At 45.6% G+C, this 24078-nt stretch overlaps 1 protein-coding gene and 1 pseudogene across 3 annotated transcripts; both read right to left on the reverse strand.

The window, feature by feature from the left end:
* Nucleotides 1-1594: 1594 nt before the first annotated feature.
* On the reverse strand, nt 1595-22138 carry POPDC2 (popeye domain containing 2). 3 transcript variants are annotated; one of them, XM_005875340.2, is made up of 4 exons: nt 21259-22138; nt 13052-13160; nt 7751-8159; nt 1864-2040 (listed from the first exon to the last, which is right to left on the reverse strand). In XM_005875340.2, exons 1-4 carry the CDS (start codon nt 21747-21749, stop codon nt 1955-1957), a joined length of 1095 nt encoding a protein of 364 aa, XP_005875402.1. In that variant the 5' UTR covers nt 21750-22138; the 3' UTR covers nt 1864-1954. The 3 variants fall into 3 exon arrangements, with proteins under 3 accessions (XP_014402463.1, XP_005875402.1, XP_014402462.1); XM_014546976.1 differs by having other exon boundaries at nt 1952-2040; nt 7610-8159; XM_014546977.1 differs by lacking the exon at nt 7751-8159 and having other exon boundaries at nt 1595-2040.
* On the reverse strand, nt 14522-15069 carry LOC102247100 (annotated as a pseudogene).
* Nucleotides 22139-24078: the final 1940 nt, after the last annotated feature.

Consider the following 24078-nt stretch of genomic DNA (forward strand, 5'->3'; position numbering starts at 1 on the left):
CTTTGATCCATATGTCATAGATACACAGATATCAAATTCAGGTTGATTGTAGACCTGTGAAATGCAAAACAACAAAACATCTAGAAAGTAACATAGAATATCTTCAGGGGAGGAAAAGATTTCTTAATCATGACACAGAATACACTGGGATAGAGAAAAAAGAATGATAAATTGCTACATTGAAATTAATAATTCATATTCATCAAAAGATACCATTTAGAGAAAAAAAGAAGAGTCATAAAGTGGGTGAATATATTTGAATATATAAGCAACAAAGAACTCTTAACTTGAATATATACATATTTTTAATCCTCACTCGAGGATATTTTTCCATTGACTTTTAGAGAGAGTGGAAGAGAGAGGGAAAGACAGAGAGAAATATCCATGTGAGAGAAACACATCAATTGGTTCAATTGGTTGCTTCCTGCATGCATCTTGACTGGAATTGAACCTGGGATTCCTTTGGCCCGCAGGCTGGTGCTCTATCCACTGAGCCAAACTGGCTAGGACTTAACTTGAAGCATACAAACAAATAGAGAAATGGACAAGAACTAGACCAGACACTTCACAATAGAGAATATGTGTATGGATAATAAAAACCCAAAGAGGTACTCAACCTCATTATTCTTCAGGGAAATGAAAATTAAAATCACATGATATGCTGCTACACACACCCACATGGCTAAAAAAAAATTTAAATGAAAATACCAACTATTGGGAAGGACGAAAAACAACTAGAACTCTTATACACTTCTTGTGGGAATATTAACTGGCATAATCTCTTAGGAAAACTGACAATGTTTACTACAGTTGAACATATGCCTTAGTAATTCCAGTCCGAGATACATACCTAAGAAATATATGCTTGTGTACTAAAAGATATGAGCAAGCATGTTTAAAACAGCACTACTGCTATTATAAACTAAATGCCCCAAGCTAAAATTTACCCAAAGTTCATCAGTGGTAGAATGGATAAATTGCGGTATGTTCATACAACATAGTACTCATAAAGCAACAAAAGTGAGCAAACTATCAACAGAGCAAGATGCCCAAGGATCTCTAGCTGTTGCAGCTGTTTGAGTCTTCCCAGACTAGGTCCCAAACATATGATGGAGAAGCCTTTGAGATGGTTCTAACCCTAGCCACTATCTGAATGCAACAGCATGAGAAACGTTGAGTGGGAGCAGCCCATCTGGGTCCATTCAAGCCCCACATTCAAATTATTGTGACTATTTTAAGTCACTGTTTTAGGAATGAATGTACACAGCAATAGGTAGCTGGAGTCTAGGTTGAAGTACTTAGGGGGGAAATTAAACAGAATACATTAAATCTATAAATCCACTTTAAAATGTTTAAGGAAACAACTGAATTTGTAAAAATCCCTCTTAAAAACTATTGTTTAATACTAGGGTCAGAAATAGAACAATAGATTTGTAAATTGAACTTAAAATCTTAAGGGAAAACTAAGTTTTAAAATTTCTAGTTCCGCACATTGAATTTTAATTAAAAAACAAACAAACATCACAGTGAGAACTTCTTGGATAGCTGACTTTTCACTGAGCTTTTCAGAAAGTTAAAAGAAACAACACAGGGAAAGGAGCTGAGTGATTTATTGAGTGCTTCCTAGGTGCCATGCCATGTCCTGGGTGCTTTGTCTAAGTCAACTCGGGATCCTCACAACAACCCTGTGAGCTGGGTTTATAGTCCCCACTTTGCAGATGAGTCCCCGAGAGGCTAAGGTTCTGCCGTTAGTAAAGGATGGACCCTGTGCCTTTTGCCCTTGAAGATGCCTTCTGCTGGCAGGAGAGCTGGTGGAGGTGACATGGTCACCCAGGGCCCTGGTGTAGCTGTCGTGCTGGCATCTTGTCTGTGAGCCTTCCAGGGGTGAGGAAAGGGTGTGCACGCAGCCCTGTGAAGACGAACATGGCCAGAGAAAAGCATGGTCCAGGGATCCTTAAAGTTCAGGAGTGTGGATCGGAGCCAAGGGGGCCTGTCCCGTGGACATAACTTGAGAGTAGCTCTGGAGAGGAATTCTAGAAGCTGTGGAAAGAAAAAGAGGAAGGATTTCAGCACTATGGCTCCCGATAGCTTGCCTAACTTCATAGGGTTCTTTTACCTTTTTTTTTTTTTTACCTCTAAAAATTCCCAATGTTTTAACTGTACCCTGTTGGGGAGCACATGAGACTTGGTTGGAAAGTTGTGAGGAGGACATTCTGAGAAAAGGGAAGTGTGTGGAAGGCCGCCTGCCCTGTTTATCGGAATTTCGACTTAGGGGAGACAGGGGAGTGTGGAAGGCGGCGCCCCTAATTATTCTTTGACCTTTCCAAACAAGACTGTGCACATGCAGACCCCCGGGGTGTTTACTGGAATCCTATGCTTAAGCCCTGGATGCCCTTGCCTAGAGGATAATGCAAACATATGTGTCCTCTCCCAATATTACTCACCCTACTGATTGTATATAAAGATAAAAATACCAACAAAAGCCTAAGGAGGCAGGCAATTGAGGCTGCCTGGCTGCTATCAGCCGGGCCATCTCTTAGCCCTCTCTTTCACACGAAACTGTGGTGGAGTAATCTGTTCATCCATCATTCAGATAATGCAAACACGTGTGTCCTCTCCCAAGATTACTCACCCTGCTGATTGTATATAAAGATAAAAATACCAACAAAAGCCTAAGGAGGCAGGCAATTGAGGCTGCCTGGCTGCTATCAGCCGGGCCATCTCTTAGCCCTCTCTTTCACAGGAAACTGTGGCGGAGTAATCTGTTCATCCGTGGGTCAGCCCCGGCAAGGTGGTGCCCGTGTGGAGCCCCGGCAGCAGCCAATGCCTACCATATAAGGGCAGTTGTATCTTTGAATAATTTCATTCTAGAAAGAGTATTAGGGTGAGTCAGGTTTGAAGTTATATAGTTTGATCCTCTCAATTTATAAGCGAAGAGACCAAGAGATCAACTTCTGTTGCCTCCTATGAAGAAGTTCTAGAACTCTACTTCCTAACACTAGCGAATGAGCTTTTAAAAATGCTGTCGAGAAAAATGGGGAGTTTTGTAAGACCTCTGTCTTATTTTCACTGAGAGAGGGGTAGGCGGAAGGCCTGTGAGACGTAAGTGGAAGAAGAACCTGGGAATGAGCACCGGCTGCAGGCTGCTGGGACCCAGAGGGCAGGGAGGGAACTGCTGCTCTGACTGGACACAGAGCCTCGGCAGGTAGAGTGACCCTACCTCCTACAGACCCAGAACCTGAGATCCCGGGCCATCACCTGTCATGTCACCTTCAAAGGCAAGTTTTCTGCCCAGGAGTTTTTACAGGTTCTGGGAGAAAAGTGCTGTTTAACAACACTGACAGCTACCAACACACCTTGCAGCCACTGCAGTGTGGTGGTGGTCTGCCTCCTCCCGAGCAAATAAGGAAAACAGATGATGTCTGGCCATCACTTAGTTATTCAGGGGCTGAGAGCTAGTGTGTGTTTTCTTTGGGCTTCCATGTTTTTGCTGCTCCTTTTGTTGTCAGGGGATTCTGCTAATTGCCACCTTCCCTGAAAAGCCAGACTGCAGGAAATAAAAGGGGAAAGTCATGTAAGTCTGACAGAGAGCAAGAGAGAGAGACAGAAAGTAAGCTTGCCAGATAATTCTACACACATAAAAATACCTTATACATTAAACTAGTGCTTTCCAACTTACAAACTGCCTTTATATAGTTTATCTCAATTACTCCTCGCACACAGCAACCTGGTAAGGTAGACAGAGGCTACCTGTCTACCTATTAGTAAGTGTTAGTTATCTCTTAGATTACTAGTTACCCCTGCATACTAGATCCTCAGTAAACGTTTGTTGAATTGGTTCTTTGGCCCTTGCTATGCTGTCTTGGGCTCTTTCCCTGACCACTCTTTCCCAATATACAATCTCCATATTGTAATCTCTTTCTCATTTGTTTATTTATTTAAATAAGATAGAGAAAGGAAACAATATATAGTTTTTACTTTCCAACCACAGAGTTTTGAGAACAACTTAAACACAAAATCAGCCAAAGTTCAGATAGCTTTTAATGAATTAATGATAACAGACTCATTATTTGACTTAACTGACCACTTCATGGATGTATTCATTGAGTATCTCCTATAGTCAAGACACCAAACGGAACACTGTGAGAGTGTCCGTGGAATTAGATGGGAAAGTTCTAGTGATGGCAGGGATAACATGGGGCCTGCTGTAAGACCCTGCGTAGATACACTACCCAGCAGCACTGTTTTGCCTGTTAAAAGAAGTAGCACCCATTTGTGTTCAATTCTGGGCACCTCAAGCCTAAAAAATGTACTCCCTTCAAAAAGAGCTGCAGTGGAAGCTCTGTATTCAGCTGTAAACACTTGGACAGGTGTGGGGGACCAGCACGGTGTCAGTGCGGCGAAGCTGTGTCCCTCTCAACCGTGCAGAATGCAGCCAGCCTCCTGCCTCTTATGGAGGGGCTGTGCCGGGGTGAATAGCAACGAGCTTACAGTTTTGGTAACCAAAGAGCCAGGGAAGAGCTGGTGCATCTTGTCCTGCTTTAAAAGGAAACAACAGCAAACTGCTACCAGTCACAGAGACTATGCTTATTCATTACAGCAGTCACTCTTGAAGGAGTTTAATGGCAAATAAATGAAACCAAACATCCAAAACACAATTCCAAAAGGGGGTCTCCAGTTTAAACTATCCCATTATCACGGGCTACACTGAAAGGGGTCTGAGATTTGGCCAATTCGATCATGTTTTCAAGTTGTTCTGAAGACGCTGTGGTTTGGAAGGAAACAATATGATTTTTCCTTTCTCTCTATTGCTTAAACAACATTGAAAAACCTACTCTCTTTATACTGCAAATACCAGTACTTTAGAGAGTGGGTTATAGTGGCAATTTCCTCATCTTGAGCTTCAGAAATGGCTGCATTAGGAAGGAGGCATTTCACAGCAGAGTATTAGGGGGGGAGGACCTAGGAGATGGAGCTGTGACCTTTCACGTGGAACATCTGCACCGTCACACAGGGTAGGTGACAGGCTCCTCACAGCTCCAGAATGGAGGGAACTCTGACTCAAGCAGGACCCACCACCCAGCAGGGATGAAGACCGTCTTAAGACATAAGAGAAATTATAGCGAAAGATAGCAGAGTTCTTGCTAAAAGACACTCCTGTGTCTCGGGCTTGTGTCTATTATCCTGCTGACTGGCTTCCCCTCTCCTCTTCTGAGCAACTCACTCTTTGCCTTCTCTCATAAAAGAAAGTAGTTAGGTGTTTTCACACCTTCCCTTAAGGGTCTCTCTCTCTCTCTCTATTTCTCTCTCTCTTTCTTCCTTTATTTCTTCCTTGCTTTCTTTTTTCAGAGGGAGAGAGACATTGATGTGAGAACAAACATCTGTTGGTTGCTCCTGCATTCCCCCTACCTGGGATCCCAGGCTTATGACCTGACTGGGAATTGAGCTGGCAGCCTTTCGGTGCACAGGATGATGCCCAACAATTACACCACACCGGCCAGTGCTTAAGTGGTTTTCTTTACAGGCAGAGGGAGAAGTGCTGATCTTGAAAGAGTCAGGATAAAAAACGACAGTGGGCCTTGGCCGGGTTGGCTCAGTGGATAGAGCATCAGTCCTCAAACTGAAGAGTCCCGGGTTCGATTCCGGTTAAGGGCATGTATCTGAGTTGTAGGCTTGCTCCCCACCTCCTCAAAATCCTCCAGCACCAGGCTGGTGGAGTCCTCACCCAGGCTGTCCCTGTCAGGCCGGGACATCCTGGCCTGGGAAGGCTGTGCTGGAGGGTGGGTGGCAGCTGGAGAGGGAGATCAAGGGGGCACGTGTGAGAGGCAACCAATCGATGTGTCTCTCTCACATTGATGTTTCTCTCGCTCTGTTTCTCCCCCACTCTTCCATCCTCTCTAAAAATCAATGGAAAAATATCCTCAGGTGAGGATTAACAACAACAACACTGAAGTTGGGGTTACAGGGTGGTTTAGGAGGAAGAATAGATAGAGCAAGGCAGGAACATGGAGGAAAAGAAGGTCATAGAAAGATAAATACATGAACAATAAAATGGAGAAGATGTAAAGGACAAATATGAAGAGGGGAAACTGAGAAGAAGAAGGAAAGGAAGTTTCTCTTAGTAAGAGCAGCAAACTGAGACAACCAGGACTGAGCAGAAGTCAGAAGGAGGGAAGACATCAGAGAACAGACAGAGCCAGGAAAAGAGAAGGAAACCTGGAAGAGCATGAGAACAGAGAGCTGCTGGGAGTTCAGAGCGTGTTTCAGGGGGCAGGTGAGTTGGAGAAAGAGAGGGATCCACAGGACATAATCCTTATGCCTGGAGAGGGGCGTGGATGAGCAGGGAGGTGACTGTCAGCACAATGGGAAGGGGGCAATGAGAGTGGACAAGGCCAATGGCACGGGTCGACAAGTGATCTTGGGTGCTAGATAGATCCTTGGGATTACCCCAGAGTTAGCTCCATGGGGCTCTGGGGACAGGGCACCACAGGAGATGATACATTCCAAACCTATACAACCAAACGTTTAACCTCTCTCGCCTCCTTCATCAGTTATATATATAACTTGTTTTTCAAAAGATACAAACATTCACTCACCCACCTCGCGTACCTGGAAACCTTCCTCCCTGGGCTGGTTCCTCGGGAATTTTGTCAGTGTTTCCCAAAGAACCAGGGGTCTCTTGGGGCTGCCCTCCTTACTTGGAAATGCCTTCCAAGTAGAAAGCTGTGGTATTTTCCTCAGGAAAAGCCAGCTCTCCACTGCGGTTGTGTGGAGTCCCAGAGGAAAATGTCACGGCACTGTGAGAGCAGCAAAGGGAACATGAAAGCAGTTTCCCAGAACTGCTCAGCACAGCCTTTCTTGTAGGCCTCTCTGCTCTATGAAGGAAATCCTGCATGTACCATCCGCGCTCCCAGACCCGTGCCCACTCCACCCCACACTGGTGTGGTTTGCGGGGGGAAAACCAGGCTTCCTATATACATCCGATGGCAGCCACGCTCAGTCAGAGCGGCACCCAGTGCCCTGTCTCAGCGGCCGGTGCACTTTCCCCCGGGGGAGAGGAGAGCGAGGCAGGCACATTTTCCTCCCGGGGTTATTAGCCTGGATCCCAAGCCTCTTCGAAATAGATGATTTGAACAGAAAATGCACAATCCAGGCTAAACAATGACTGCTTTCCAGAGCAGACTCTATGCCAGGAAGAACCAATGGGAATTAGAACCATGCCAGTTTTTTCTCCCCTCTAAAGTGCATGACACACACACACACACACACACACACACACACACACACACACACAATACATGCCACAAATAAAATCCCCGTTATTGATTAGCACAGTCTTGCAAAAAATTTAGCAACCTGTCTGCTTGCTCAAAATGCCAACCAGCCAGCCCACTTTCCAAAATGCAACCACATTGAATAAAGAACGAGTTAGAAATTCCCCTCATGCCTTGCATGCGCCCGCAGTGAGTTGCTGTCTGCAAGGCTGGGTTAACACCCCTTCCTGGGAGTCCTCTGAGAGGACAGGCTTGAGGAAAAGCCAGGCCTCCACAAGCTGGGTTAAGGCCACCTGTTGGCAGGGAGGTGTGGCAGCTGCCATCTGAGTACTTACATAGGATCCTGGGCCGGTGGTTGTGCCCAAGTTAGCTCTCCCCTCACCTCATGTACTCCCCATCACTCCTATAATCCATGAACGACTCTGATCCTGACACCTCCTCAAAATCCTCCAGCACCAGACTGGTGGAGTCCTCACCCAGGCCGTCACTGTCGGGCCGGGACATCCTAGCCCGGGAAGGCTGTGCTGGAGGGTGGGTGGCAGCGGGACGGGGAGAGCAAGGGGGCATGTGCTGGACAGGTGTGGGCATGGCCTGAGGAGGGGCTGGGGCTGGCTCGTGGACTTCCTCATCCTCCTTCTCAGACTCTGGCCCTGCATCTGAAGCAGCAGAGCCCAGGACGTGGTAGAGGCTGGGGAGACGGATGTCGAAGCACAGCCCAAACTTAGCAAAGAGCTTCTCATTGAGAGCGTAGAGCTTTTCTGAGATGTCATAGCCCAGCAGGACTGAGAAGAGGCGGGAGATGTATCGCTCTTTGGCCAGAAGAAGGTGAAGACTTTTCCGGGGCCAGGAAATGTAGCTACATGGGGTCTCAGCAGTCAGCGTGACCTGAGATGGATAAGGAGCACAGAGTGGAGGTTTAAACTAGAAAATGTGTCCATGTTTAGCAGAGAGAAACATACAGTTACTGGGCAAACGATTGCACTTTTATTGAGGAACCTGTGGGAGCACCTCTCCCCCCCATGGCCTTGCCTGGAGGAGGCCTAGCAAATGTCTTTTAATTGTGTGCACTGGTGTGTGGGGGGCGGGGGGAGGAGGGGGTGGGTGGCCTATCCTTTTCAGGAACCCTGGGATCAGCCATTCATTTACTGGGCCCTCACCTCGGGGAGCCTCAGTGGTCATATCTCATAGTCTATGGCCCCATGGCTGATACCCCTAATGGCTACAGAAGGGTCCGGGTCTGTTGTGACTTCAAGATAGAGAAGGGGCCTCCTAGTGCTCTGAAGAGAGGTCAGCATGGTGATGATAGCTTGGTTTAAGAATAAAGAAGGGTACTATATTGGAATAGGGAAGCAAGAGGAGTTGGAAAGCATTTTAGAGATGAGCTTCCCTGGGTATTAGGAATGCCAATCTGCAGCAAGTGGACAGAACATTGGCCTGGGATTCAGGTCCAGGAAATTGCTCTGGACTTGGCCACTACATGTAACCAGACAGATCTGATGACTAAAGTCAGAAAAAGGGCACACAGATGAGGAAATCTTCAGAGCACCCTACTCTCCATTGATTCAGTCGCCTAGGAATTTCTGAGTATTCATTATGTGTCCATGGTGCACAGCTAAATCACACTTGCAGGGTAAATCTTGTGTGCCCGACACGCAGTAGGTGCGTGACAAGTTCTTGTTGAAATAATGATGAGTGGTAAAACTAGGGTTAAAATGGAAACATGCTTAGGATAGTGAAGGATAAGAGTATAGAATCACACAATTTTTAACAGTCCTAAGTGGCCAAAATACTTGAACAGTGAGAAGGTTGGCAGAGTTCATGATGAAAATTTGTGAATGGAGACGGTGGAAATAATTATGATGATAGCAGCTAAAATCAATTGCCAGGCATTGAGTTAAGTTCTGAATGTGGATTATCTAATTAAAGGTAGGGTTGACTCTACATTCTTTCTTAGAGATTTTATACAATCCTCATAGTTCCTACCTTGCCTACCAGAGCTCCCATTATCCCAGTCTCCTCCCCCTTCCTCCATGCAGTACCCTCTTCCATTTTCTCTACTCATTCCCTCCGAATCATCAGCACTGGAGATAGGGCCTTAAATCACCTCACCGTGGCCAGAAGCTGGCTTAAAGTTTCAGCCTTACCCCTTTTCTAGCTCTGTGACATCAGACAAATTACTTAATCTCGCTGAGCATGCTGCTTCATGAGAAAGAATTCGGAAAGTAGTAGGTACTCGCAATCCATTCAGCAAGTAGCTGTCCCTCTCTGCCATGGTCTGTACCTTAGATGTGCTTACTAACAATTCCCAAACAAGAAATCAGAGCGCTGATAATGAAGTGGGCATTAGTAGGCGCTAATCCGGATGCAAACAAGGTGCTTAGAGCCTAACACAAAGACTGTAGGCATTCTTCGAACATGCTGTTACTTCTTCCATCTTAACATAAATCAAAATTTTAAAAATGAAAATTCTTTTTCCTCACCTCACTTCTTTGGTGAGCTATCACTCCACTAATTTGTTTTCCTTTTCAGCAAAACTTCATAAAAAAAATTGTCTATACTTGCTGACTCCAACTCTTCTCTTACTCTCTGTTAAACCAGTAAGGGGTTGCTCCTCGCAGTCCACAAACACTGTTCCCAGTAAGGTCACCAATGAACTCTAAGTAGCAGTGGTCAGTTTTCATGGTGTTCAGCCCTGTTGACTGCTCCCCCCTGTCTGATACACGTTCTTCACTTGGTTCCCAGGATGCCATACTCACCTGGTACAATGTCCTGATTGCTCCTTTCAGCTTCTTTTGCTGCGTCCTCTATTTCTATCCAATGTCTAAACACTAGACTGTCCCAGGTCTTGGTTCTTGAACCCCTTCTCTGTCTAAACTCACTCACTTGGTGATCTCATCCAACCCAACAGTTTTAAATATCATGTGTATGCCAACAACTTCCAAATTTATGTCTCACCTCAGGCCTCATTCCTTAATTCTAGACTCAAATATACAACTGCCTGTGCAGCATCTCTATTTAAATATGCACAGGTGATGCAAATCTAATATATCCCAAATTGAACTTCCTCTCTTCCCCCTGAACCAACTCTAACTACAGCTTCCCTTAGCTCAGGTGATTGCAGCTTCCTCCTTCCAGCTGCTCAGGCCAAAAGCCTTGGAGTTTTCCTTAATCCTCTTTCTCTCACACACTGCTTCCAATGGTAGGAAATCCGTTTGGCTCTATCTAGGAAATATATGCTCTGGACCTACGTGATGTGGCTCCTCATCACCTCTCTGACTTCCTCTCCTGCTATCTTCTCCCCTCCCTCTCTCTGTCCCAGCAGCACTGGCCTCCTTTCTGTAACTCCGACATGCCAGCCCCTCCAACCACTGGCCTCGGCACTGGCTCTTGCCTCTCGCTGATACGTTCTCCTCCCAGATATAAACAGAGCTCACACTTCTTCAGGTCTTTGCTGAGATGTCACCTGCTCAACGACCTTACTTAAAATTGCAACTATGTCTTCCTTACACTATATCTTTTAACACAGCAGTTATGAGTTTTTAACATATTACATAATTTAGTTATTCATTGTGTCTATGGCTTATTTTTTTCTCCCCTACTAAAATATAAATTGCATGAAGGCAGGGACCTTCATCTGTTGTGTTCACTGATATATTCTAAGCACCTTTCGCAATGCCTGGTATATGATGAGGATACATATCACTGAAGTGAGTGAATGCAGCAGGTGAAGACTACCCATCTTGTATACCACTTTCTCATGTCCTGTGTAGAATCCTTCCCCAAACGTCTTCAGGAAACCTGCTTATTAACTATGTCTGTAAGTTGGACAGACCGTTTATTTAATTCTCACCTCAGAGTTTGGTTGAATGAATTAAATGAGATAACATATTCAAAGAGGCCCTGGGCCCAGTAAAACTGACAGGTGTGATGAAATGTTGATTCACTTGTGGCAAGCACGATAAGAATTATGATTCATCCAGTCACTGTGGATTGCCTTACTCAATAAAGCCTATGTAATAGCAAAAGGACAAAATAAACTGTAATTCGGGACAACACTTGACATTTGCAAAGAGGAAGTGAGACTTTACACAGCAAATGTGTGCATCTCATTTCTCCCCAATGAGGTGCACGCTAAAAATATAAATGGGAAGAATATGATGGTACCTACATTCCAGACTGCAAGGTCATCTGGGGCTATAGCCCTTCTTTTCAAGCATAACTTAGGGGAGGACACTCAGCTTATCCACCACCTGTTCCTCAATGTCACTGTCAGAGACAGAGCCTAGTTCTGCTGGCTCAGGACCTCACTCAGCCCTCCTAGAGGTGCTATGGCCCTGGGGGAGTTCTCAAGGGAGAATGCTGGGCTGGTTGGAGTGTGTGTGTGTGTGTGTGTGTGTGTGTGGTGGGGAAGGAAGTGACCAGAGGGGATCTAAGGCTGGTGGTCCTGGCAGTGGTATCAGGTTTGCTTCTCAGGCTCTGTCCTCAGGGTGGGACGGAAGCAGGCCCAGCCAGGTGGCACTGACTGGCATGTGTTTATTATGGGGTTGGCTCAGATGCCAGCCTAAGAGACTCCCTGATAGAAGTGGTAGGAGACACATGGAAACTAGTCCTGGCAAACTGTCTGGTCAGGGGAGTCCCTGTAACAGAAGAGAGAGAGAGAGAAAGAGAGAGAGAGAGAGAGAACTTGACTTTCCTGGTGACCGTCCCATTTAAAAAAAAAGAGAGAGAAATAGTAGAGCCAGGCAGCTTGGCTTTGCTACTTTCTAGATTACCTTTGTCAAATTACTTGATGTTTTGAGCCTTAGTTTCCTCATCTGTAAAACAGGGGTAATAATAACATCTAGCCCAGAGGGTTGTTGTGAGAATCAATAAAGCAATATAATATGTAGTGCCTGCCACACATTAGCCATTCAGTAACGAGAACTCAAAGAAGGTAACTGAAGTCTGAGGATTGGCAGGGAAGAGAGGAGAGGGCAAGTGGCCAGGTCCCCACCTTGGAGTGTGTATGTGAATGCCCCGGGCAGTCCTCGGAGACACCAACTGCCCACTGCCAAGCCAGTTCAGCCAACGTTTATTAAACACCTACTGTCCTTTAGAGCCTGGAGATAGAGAGAAGGAGAAGCCCAGATTTCTACCTCAAAGAGTTCACTGTGCAGAAGACAGAAGGGAAAGCAGACCCTTAGGACAGAGAATGATATGTGCACCAGGCAGCCTCAAGAGAAGGAACAGAAGGCACACGGACAGGAACAGCAGGCTGTGGGGATGGAAGCTGGTGAGGTCAAGCTGGGCGGCTTCACAGGAAGTGAGATGCCACAGCCTCATCTGCGTGGGGACATGCATTTCAGGGAGAAGGGACAGTAGGGGCCAAGGCATGTCCATGGCTAAACAGTGGCTGTGTTTAGTTAGGTATGGCTGGGTGAGGGGGAGGGGCTGAGATTCGGCTGGATACCTCTAAAGGTCTTAAGTTACTCTCTAAGAAGTGTGGGTTCTGATATTGTGGCCACTGGAGCCTTCTGGAAGGATTTAGGCACAAGAGTGACACGGCCCACCTATCGGGGGTCAGTATCTCCCTATCCCGCCCCTCTCCCCCCACCTCTTCCAGGAGCCCAGGTACTCTTCCCACAGGAGGAGAGTGCTCCACCCCTCACATCACATTGGCGGTGCTTCCAAGGACAGATGTCAGAGGGGAGAAATGGGGAGGGGGTGGTGGTGGTGGTGGTAATTGCTGGGTTACAGTGGGATGAGCAGGGCGGTACTGCCATGGGGCTCCCTATTACCTGGAACACGCCCTCCTCGGAGGGCGGCAGTGATTCCCACTCAGGAGAGTCCATGAACTGGTAAGGAAAGATGTAGTGCAGAAACTGCCCGTCCTGGCTCACACGAACCCTGGCAAAGGGAGAGAAGACACTGTGTGGGAAAACGGGAATGGCTCCCAAAACAAACCCTCTTCAAAGTCTAGACGACACATTAAAAACTGGAAAATGATTAGAATCTAGTATGGGTTTTTCCTCTTCCCCCCAGAAAACACACAGTTTTAGCTTCAACCTTTCTTCTAAAGTGAGTTATACCAAGAAAGGAGGTGTCTCTATCAGGCAAAGGGAGCAATAAGAAGATCTCTAGGGAGAAGCTGAGGTCATCATTGGGTCTTTTTATTTAAAGTGGATGGAAAACTGTTCAGCAATGCAGACGATTAAGTGCACTATTGTGGGCGATGGTGCCATTGGTAAAACACGTCTCCTGGTTGCCTACACAACAAATTTCCATTTGAGTGTCTACTGACTGTTTCTGACACCTGTGCAGTCATAGTTAAGATCGATGGAGAGTCATCTTGGACTTTTTGATACCGCAGGGCAAGAGGATTGTGACAGATTACATGCCAGAAGCCAGTCCACCCTTACTGCTTGACACAGTCGCTGCAGGGAAGAAACATCTGCACAGCTTATGTTTCAAGGTACCTGGCGTATATGGCATACTGTTCTTAATATGTTTGCTCCCCTTCTTAGCGCTATGTGTTTTAACCAAGGTCACCTCTCCGAGAAAGGTTGTTTAGGACTAAGGAAGGGAATCAGTAAAACCCCTTAACTAAGTGCTAGGCGGGTAGTTAATCACTTTAACTACGAACAATCACGCTGAAGCTACATAATCTTTATTTAGGATAATCTCCTTCAGTTACTTCCTTGTAGCTTAATAGAACAATAGAGTAACCTTGGAATGGAGATAAGAAACGCCCTAACCTTTGGAATAGAATGGATAGGATTAAAATCAACTGGTATAAATACAGATGTAACACGACAATACAGAGAGAACCTGGCTATGATGTCATTCCTTCTTCGCCGACTCCATCCACACCTTTGGGAACCCCTGGACCTGCTGGGGATGGACCCCAACAGATGTGGCGCCCAAGGGACCCTTAGGTAAGCCCCCCATTCCCCTAGGTAAGCCCCACTCTCGGGACGGATAGGACTCCACCGTAGGAAGAGGGTGGATAGTCTTCGCCAACTCTGTCCACACCTTTGGGAACCCCTGGACCTGCTGGGGTTGGACCCCAACAATTACAAACGCAGAGTTATCCACAAACAGATGTGTTTCAGATTAGAAACAGATTAGTTTTTCAGTGGTCTCTCCATCCTCATTTGAAAATGGAAAGGACAGTGGGTGCCTGAGATGACTCAACACTGTCCAAAGACTCCTTTCTTGCTGCTGAGAGCCAAACTGATCTCAGAAATGACTCCTCTACTATTTTCTTTGTTCTGATGTGTTTTTATGAGAATTGTGTACAGTTGTAATCATTCCTTCCATCATACATATTATATACAGTAACATTCAGGTATCTGAAACTAAAATAACTAACTGACAAATTCTAATATTACTCAGAATAATTCTATCTCTATTAACAAGAAAAGCAAAACCTCTGAGTTTCTCTTGGAAAATTTGAATTCAGGGCATTATTTTACAATTTGGAAATCTGAGTAATCCAACTTTAAGATGACTTTCTCATTGTTGAAGTTTGCTCTGTCGATGTGCGATTTGGGACTTCCTTTTGTCTCAAGCCATTCCTGCATATGACGCACTTTGGAGACGGGACCTTGCAATTGTCCTTGCACTGTATTCTGGACCCAGCCTACCAATCCCAGCCTTTTACTCTCAGCCTGAGTGTACTTGCGGAAAAACACCCCTTGCACCTTTCCCAAAACCTCATAATCCACCGATATCAGGGTGTCTCCTTCTGCCATGTTCATGCTCAAACCCTTCTGGCCTTCCTGGCCGGAGGCCGGGCCAGCACCGGCGACCACCAACCACCACGCCAATGGCTCCCCCCGTCGTGGATCCCTCTACTATTGAGAAACTTGCCATTTCCCAAGGACAAACAGACACCTGCCAGGCTGGCTGCCATCAATAAATCAACAAACAAATGTTGGAGAGGATGTGGAGAAAAGGGAACCTCAGTACATCACTGGTGGGAATGCAGACTGGTGCAGCCACTGTAGAAATAGTATGGTGGTTCCTCAAAAAATTAAAAGTGGAATTGCTGTTTGACCCAGCAATCCCACTTCCAGGAATCTATCCTAAGAATCCTGAAACACCAATCAGAAAGAATATATGCACCCTATGTTCATAGCAGCACAATTTACAATAGCTAAGATCTGGAAACTGCCCAAGTGCCCATCAGTAGATGAGTGGACAAAAAAGCTGCGGTACATTTCTACCATGGAATACTATGAGGCTGTAAAAAAGGAGCTCTTACCCTTTGAGACCACATGGATGAATCTGGAGACTATTATGCTAAGTGAAATAAGCCAGTTAGAGAAAGACAAGTATCACACGATCTCACTTACATGTGGAATCTCATGAACAAAATAAACTGACAAACAAAATATGTCAGGAGGTATGTGTGCACAGGACAGAATAACAGATCTCAGTGGGGGTGGGGTGGGAGGACAGGAAGAGATTAACCAAAGAACATATATATGCATACATGCATAACCCATGGACACAGACAACAAATAGTATGGGAAGGTCTGGGGTGGGGCAAGGGTTGAGTGGAGGGGGGCAAAAAGGGAGAAAATGGGAGACATCTGTAATACTGTCAACAATTTTTTTAAAAAAGCCTATCACCCCAGAGACTGCCCAAAAGCTGGCTGGTGACAGTATTATGAGTGCCCTAGAGCCTCCAGAACTGAAGTGTGTGCTACTATGAATAGCTCTCCAGCACCCTTTCTGCACAGCTGCTGTTAGCATCATACTAAAAGCAAATGTTTAAATCAAACCAAGAATTACAAATGAAAAGTTCATTTCTGTGATAAGGACGAATGCCCTGCACCCGCCCACATGCCCTCGAGTGAGACAAGGCCCATAGGCAGGGCCCTTCCCCACCCTCAGTACCAGTTAGTTTTGAGTAATTGTGCATTGTCAGGAAAGTGGTCAGTGCTAGTTTTTGTTTTGTTTCAAAACAATGTTGTTGTTTAAAAGCAAGGCATGCCTGTGACGAAGCGGAACAGACCACTTCGGGTTGTTGAAGCTGCTCCCTGGTTCCACTCTGGAGAGTAATCTGGGAGTTCTGTTTTGTTTTTCTTTTTGGGGGGCGGAGTTGTTTTATTTAGTGATTTTTAAAACTTCATTATCCTTTGGACAGTCCTTAAGCGGGGGGAGCATGGAGTGATTCCATATTCCACTCCTTACATCTAGTTTAGAAAACATGTTCCCCACCCGGTGCTCGGAGGAAGGAGTACAGTAAATGCCTCACTGAATAACATGCTCCTTGAAAGTCACCTCTTCTCTCCACCCTTGAGTAGGTCCAGTATTTGAGGAAACTCAGGAGTGGGTGGAGCCTGTCTTGCCCCTTCTCTTTCCCAGAATGCACTATATATGTGACTGTGACTTTCAAGAAAATTTGTTAGCCATTTGATGGTTTTTGAAAGTTAATTTCTAACTTCTTTTGCTGATAAATGAAAAGTATTGCACCTTTTGAAATATACCAAATAGATTGAGTACGTAAAAACCATTTCCCCCCGTCAGTCATTGTCTTATTAGGTTGCCTAGCATAGATGTGCAGCTTAATAGTGTATGATATAATGATCCTAAACACAGCTGAAGACATGGTATGTATGAGGGGTGGTGCTAGGAGAGAGATGTCTGTGGAATGATTCATATCCTCTCTCTTTCTTTTTAAAAATGTTTTATCCTTACCTGAGGATATGTTTATTAATTAGAGAGAGAGAGAGAGGAAGGGAGGGAGAGAAAGAGAAAGATCGATGTGAAAGAGAAACATTAATCAGTTGCCTCCAGTACACGCCCCAACCAAGGATTGTACCCACAACCTTTTGGTGTATGGGACGATGCTTCAACTAATTGAGTCACCTGGCCAGGGTAATTCACATCCTCTTTCAAGTTATGAGGATGGAGACCTGCTTTGTTAAGAAGCGAGGGTGGAGTGGGGAAGGAGAGAATATTTAAGAACATGGGGACCAACTAGGGGAATCCCTTATTTCTGTTTTGCATGAGGAACCCAAGAGCAGCCAATCAAAGCTCTCTAGTTAATAAAAACCACTAGAGCGTCTTCTGAAGACACTGCGTAAGTGTTAACAGGGATTTTATCAATTTCTTTTGGTTTCAGTTTTCAATATTTAAAAATGTTTAGGTAATCTTCTCCACCGTCCCCGAGTCCTCATTCTTGTAGATTCATTAGTGTTGAACCAATGCTTCTCATATCTTAGTTCTTTGTATATGCATTCTTTTCAGATGTGTTAAACAACACAAAAACCCTTACCAAAAGAACAAAACAAACAAACAAACAAACAAAAAAGATCTCTAAGGTACACCCTGTCAATTTGGAAGAAACAAAAACCCTTACCAAAAAGATCTCTAAGGTACACCCTGTCAATTTGGAAGAAGCTACTGTTCCATCATTTCTGGAGCTTTAGTGACGAAACACACTTCTGGAAATGAGAGGTGGGTACGATCTGCTCCTTGCCTCTAAGGATTTCACGATTTAGTGGAAATCACAGGCATATAAATAACTGGCTGCACGTCAGTGTTGTGCTATTGGAATAGAATATGTCTTCACGTATTCGGTTCCCTCTAGAGGTGGACTTCTTCCTAATCCCCACCTTCTTCTCAGGTCTCAGCTTAAGCACACCTTCTCCCAGGAAGTCTTGCTGGACTTCCCCAGAAAAGTTAGATCTGCCAGTTACACGCTCTGATTGCATTTTGCATTTCTCCTTGGACATTTTATGTATACAATTCACCATTATGCTGAGTATTAATCATTGACTTTCTTGATAGACTGTAAGCTCCATGAGCACAAGGACAACATTTTTCGTATTTTAACACTGGATCCCTAGGTCCTAGCACTCTTAAATCTTTTTTTGGGGGGGGAGGGGGGCAGGGAGAGGATTGTGGAAAGATGGAATAGAGCAGTGGTTCTCAACCTGTGGGTCTCGACCCCTTTGGGGGTCGAACGACCCTTTCACCGGGGTCGCCTAAGACCATCGAAAAACACATATATAATTACATATTGTTTTTGTGATTAATCACTATGCTTTAATTATGTTCAATTTGTAACAATGAAATTGGGAGTCACCACAACATGAGGAACTGCATTAGGATGGTTGAGAAACAATGGAATAGAGGGAGGGAAGAAGGAATGATGGAACAAAGGAACTCACTTGTGTCACCATAAAGGGGGACCAAAATCTCAAGGAAAAGCTTCTCAAATAAAGGAAGAAAGACAACAGGAGAGAACGAGGCTCCTGAAGCCTACATCAGATCCTTCCACTGTCTCCTGAAGCAAGGAGCCTCGCCACACATGCAAGCCACCCGGGAGCACCACTTTGGACTGTGAGCAACATCTCATGAATCTGCGTGACTCCCTGAAGCCATCGAAATGGGTATACTGTATCCTTTTTTATTTTGTTAATCCTCACCCAAGGATACTTTTTACTCCCCATTGATTTTTAAAGAGAGTGGAAGGGAGGGGGAGAGACACACAGACAGAAACATCTATGTGAGAGAGACACATTGATTGGTTGCCTTCTAAAGTGCCCCTATTGAGGCCAGGGATGGAGCCTGCAACTGAAGTATGTGCCCTTGACTGGAATCAAACCTGTGACCCTCCAGTCCATGGGCCGACACTCTAACCACTGAGCAAAGCCGGCATGGGCTACTGTATCCTCTATCATTTGATCTCCTGGACAGACAGGTAATGTCCTCCTATGTGAATAGCTCAGACCAGTGGTTGGCAAACTGCGGCTCGCGAGCCACATGCGGCTCTTTGGCCCCTTGAATGTGGCTCTTCCACAAAATACCGACTTCTGCGCATGAGCCACGAAGTTTCAATCGCACTGTACGTGCGCGCCCACATGTAGTATTTTGTGGAAGAGCCACACTCAAGGGGCCAAAGAGCCACATGTGGCTCCTGAGCCGCAGTTTGCCGACCACTGGCTTAGACAGTTAGTTGCCTGCTCAGAAGGCTGTGCATGTTGGGACTTGTGCTTTGAATACTACATGAGAGAGGCTCTCCCACGGCTCTACAGGGTGATGCACTTTGAGGAATTCACTTGCTGAGTCTTGAAAGGAACTCCTTGCCTTTATTAAAATAAAACAAAAAGGATGTCTGAGGTTTCAGTAATGGTTTCCAGATGAGGTTCAGCCTGCTACTCGGAGGTGTTGGTCCTCACCATGACCAGAAAAAGGTGTGGAATTTTCTCTGAAAACCTGAGCCTGCTCATAGACTAGAAGCCTCCTCCCCCAGCTCCAACTTAGCGAAACTGAGATGGGGTGACATGGAAAGATAACAATACAAAACTCTAACTCCAAACCTTGAAAAGCAAGAAATAAAAATCAAAATGTTCTCATTTCTGACGTGGGTTTTTGATGCTAAGTAAACTAGGAAAAGCCATGCTGAGGGAGCAAGCCCTTACCACCCCTTCACAGGGAAGTGGTCTTATACAAGTTCATGGTCCATCCATCATAGTAAAGATCCTTGAACCATACAACAATCAGAATATGTTTCCATAAGTGAGCACCATACATGGGGAGTGGGCATTTCTCCCCCAATCTCAACTCCCTCCTTTGAACAGAGAGGAGCCTCGAGGAGCAGGCAAAAAACATGGGCCTCATGAATGAGCACATTTCCTAAAAAACTGTATTTTAAGCATGGAACTGTAGGTGTCACACATTTTGGCAACAGTCATAATGTATTCGTATTTAAGCATGTATTTGTTTACAAATAATTGCCTTTGTTTATACTTTAGTTCACTCATAAAATTTCTCCCCACAGAGGTCTTTCAACCCAGGACCTCTGAGTCCAAACACATTTATATATATCACTTCCAATTCTAAACATTAATAGATATTATTGTTACTAGTAGTTGTAGTACCATTATCATCAAACTCTATTTTTCCACTGTGTGATTGGCAGTCTTATCTGGTTTCATTCCCCCTCTTCCCTTGGGATAGAGCCTTCTGATTATTATCTTATTTTTCTACCACATTCTCTTGGTCTCAAGGAAGCTAGGGAGGAAACTGAAGACAAAGCCTTTTGAAATACTTTAGTGGCTTTCCACAGAGCCAGCCCCAGAGCACCAGGTTTGCTGCTCAGCCCCACATCAAGTCCCACGAAGGCAATATTTCAAAGACTCCACAGTTGCCTATCAAAAGTGCAGCACAGACCCCTGTGTATTTGTTCAGAAGCCACCGGCCAATGGCCAGTACTCCATGCAGCTGAATGATCATACACTGACCCTAACTAAAACCATTTCTGCTCATGTCTGATTGTCAGCCTTCTTAAATGGAGTCAGCCACATGTCTCCACCAAATCCTCAATGAAACCTGTGTGGGCATCCGACTCTCTCCTCACTGTCTGGTCTTCAGATTTACAAGTCAGCTTCCTGGCCTGTAAGAAACTCACTAGAACTACTGGGAATGGATAAGTGGGCAAGGGGTGCCCCCTCTCCGTACCTGGGTGTGTATGGACTGGCTTTTCCAGAGTCTGTTCAGGGTATCCCCAATATCCCTGATGCCCTGGCAGGGAACAGGGTCTATAGGAAAACCCTCTGTTTGGGCACTGGTCCCTGCACATAGTTGGCACTTGGCAAATGTTGAATGGACATGGGAAGAACAAATTAATCTTATTGAAATATTCAGTTTTCCAAAACTTACAGAGATATTGCTGAGCTTAGGCATAACACACCTGTGTGTGTGTGTGTGTGTGTGTGTGTGGTCATTTCAGACCCAGGCTCAAGAAGCACTCACCCGACACCTCCCAGCAGCAAGTGCGCACACAATCTTTCCTGCCAACCAAGAAGATACCTCATGATCTAGTTTTCTCTGGGAAAATGTTAAGAAAGAGGAAGCAAACCCATGCTTAGAAAAATCTATTTTGGTTTGTTTGACGTGTCACATCCTTCCCTTAATGGAAGGGGACACGAAGTGGAAAAAGACTTACTGGGAAACAAGAAGTGTGGGCAGTGACAGGGTAGCTTACCGGCCAGAGAGCAGCAGGGACAGGCGGTTGATGGGCGTCTCGCCCTCCACAGCATACGTCTGCTCAGTGGCCAGAGTCAAGACCTGCTCCTCACAGCAGCGAACGATCTCCTTGTATGCCTGCATGGGCACCTGCAGGGGCACACACAGCGTCTTGTAGAGGAGATCGAACTCCTCAGGGAGGGTGTCCTTGCGCAGGCGGTAGACCAGGTGTGCCAGCTGGAGCAGGCAGGTCATTGCCAGCAGGAAGTTCCAGATGACAATGTCCAGGCCGCAGGCATTGAACCAGCCCCACAGCACGTAGCACACGTAGCCGGTGCCCAGGAAGCCAAAGAGATAGAAGCATCCGTATACCCCACTGCCCCCCATGAAGCCCAGGAGCAAGACGCAGTTAGCCAGGTGGTAGAGAGCCCCTTCCATATCCTGCTTCCAGCCAGCGCACAAAGGCCCCTGCCAGAGACGCTGGCCCAGCGTGCTGCTGTTGGCGCTCATCTTCGGGGCGTCTCAAAGTCTCGTTGGGCTCTAGGATTCTCCCACATAGGAAATTCTGAAAATGGAGTAGCCTGTCCTCCTATGTGTCTTCTCACCTCTGGCTTCTCACCACCAACTCCACTTGTCCTAGGAGCAAAGCTTCTGGTAGCTTTGGGAATGACTGGCAGGACATAGCACACTTTATGGAGAAGTTTGAACCTCTTTATCCTCTCCCTCAGCCAGGCGCTGGCCCTCGGGCAGAGGTCTGGCCAGCTTCTTTGGCTCCAGATTCCTTAGGCCGGTCTTCACATTTGGCTCTGAGCAGAAAACCTAAATTGTCCTGAGCAAAGGACAGGACTGTTGGCCTGAACACTTCCGCAGTGAGCGATGATAAAGGGACCACAGCCTGCTCTCTGTTTTCCCCAAACAGAGTGAGCAGCGGCCAGCACAGGAGGCGCACTTGTGTTCCATTTGGAATGTGTCTCTCTTGGCACCGGAAGAAAGGGTGACCCCAGATGGATACCATGTTTGGAATTGGAATACAAGAGGTACTGCCAGTGAGAAAAGACAGGCCAGGCACACAGGCAGGCTGGCAGAGCACTTAACATAACTCCCCAGAGGACAAGATAAGATCTCAGGGCAAGAGGCAGGCAGGGGAACACAGGAAAAGTGAGCACAGAATTCACCACAACAACTCAGGCAGGACACTGTCCAGGGCTCCCTGTGCTGAGGGCCAGGGGCTCTCCTGAGGTAGGAGGACACATCAAAGTAGGAAAGTATGGGACTATTACCAGAAAAAAAATCCTAACCGTGAGAACTGGAAAACCCCTTGAAGGCCTTTATTAAGTCACATTGTAAGTATCACTAGGCATTTATTTGACAGGTTGAGTTCTACACTGACTTTCCCCTGTGTTATAGGGGAATCAGTTATAGGTAATGCAATGGTAGTACCCTGTTCACACCCTCACCCTACCCACCCCGGCATTTGCAAAGATAATAACTATCACCTGTTAAATACCTGCGGCGTGCCAGACCTAGATTATGTACTTTACACAAATATTATTTCATCATTACAACAACCCAAAAAATATTATCCTCCTCCTAGCTCTGAGAGAAACTGAGGCTCAGAGAGGTAACAAGTTCTCATAAGTAGCATGTAAGTGGCAGAACCAGGATTTGAACCTAAGTCTATCACACTGCTGTGTCTCACATAGTTTGCACAGTAAGTGAAAATGCAGGACTAGATCCATGACTCCCAACTCCACACTCACCCCAAGAAGTCTGATAATGCCCAAGGAACTTCTGGATGAACCTGGGGTCTACTTTGAGTCAGCAAGAAATAAATCTGGAGTATTTAAACATTATACTAAGAAATATCCCTCTGGCTTCCAAATGACTCCTTGATTTTCTTCCCCCCTTGCTTCTGGTTAACCTTTACCTCCATTAATCCTATTGCCCCTGAGGTATGGGCTGGGGACCGGAGGACCCAGTATCTTCCAGAACTATTCAAGTGCTCAATCCACATGGATTTTTATTATACTCCTAATAACCTAGCCATAATTAGTGAGGAATTAGAAATTGGCAAATATGCTGAGGAGTAGAGGTTTTCAACTCAACATGAGTACTTACTATGAGCCAAGCACTTAGAGCACCAAAGATTCTCAAGAGCTGTCACTCTATCAAGGGAAAGATACCTCAAATGCAAGGGTGATTCATCAATAGACAAGTGAATAAAAAAACTATGGTACATATATGTAATGGAATGTTTCTTGGCCATAAGAAAGAACGAAATCTTAACCATTTGCAACAGCATGGTGGACCTAGAGAGTATTATGCTAAATTAAATATGGCAGATAGGGAAAAACAAATACCATATGATTTCACTTATATGTGGAATCTAAGAACAATCTAAACAAACAAACAAAATAGAAACAGATTCATTGATACAGAGAACAGACTGATGGTTGCCAGAGGGAAAGGGGATGGGGAGCTGGATGAAAAAGGAGAAGGGATTGAGAAGTACAAATTGGTAGTTACAAAATAGTCATGGGGGAGAAACCAAGATGGCGGCATAGGTAAACACCAGAAATTGCTGTCTCGCACAACCACTTCAAAAATACAACTAAAAGAATAGTTCTGGAAGATACTGGGTCCTCCGGTCCCCAGCCCATACCTCTGGACATCATCCAGAACCACAGGAAGGCTGGCTGAGTGGAAATTCTACAACTAGAAAGAAAGAGAAAAGCACACTGAGACTCAGAGGAGGTGCGGTGTGGAAGTAAAGAGCAGAGGTACGGAGGCGCACGCAGAAAGGGCTGGCAGCTGAGGACACGGTTGTCTTTTTCAATCG

The sequence above is a fragment of the Myotis brandtii genome, unplaced genomic scaffold, assembly GCF_000412655.1.
Source record: "Myotis brandtii unplaced genomic scaffold, ASM41265v1 scaffold46, whole genome shotgun sequence".
Classification (NCBI taxonomy): domain Eukaryota; kingdom Metazoa; phylum Chordata; class Mammalia; order Chiroptera; family Vespertilionidae; genus Myotis; species Myotis brandtii.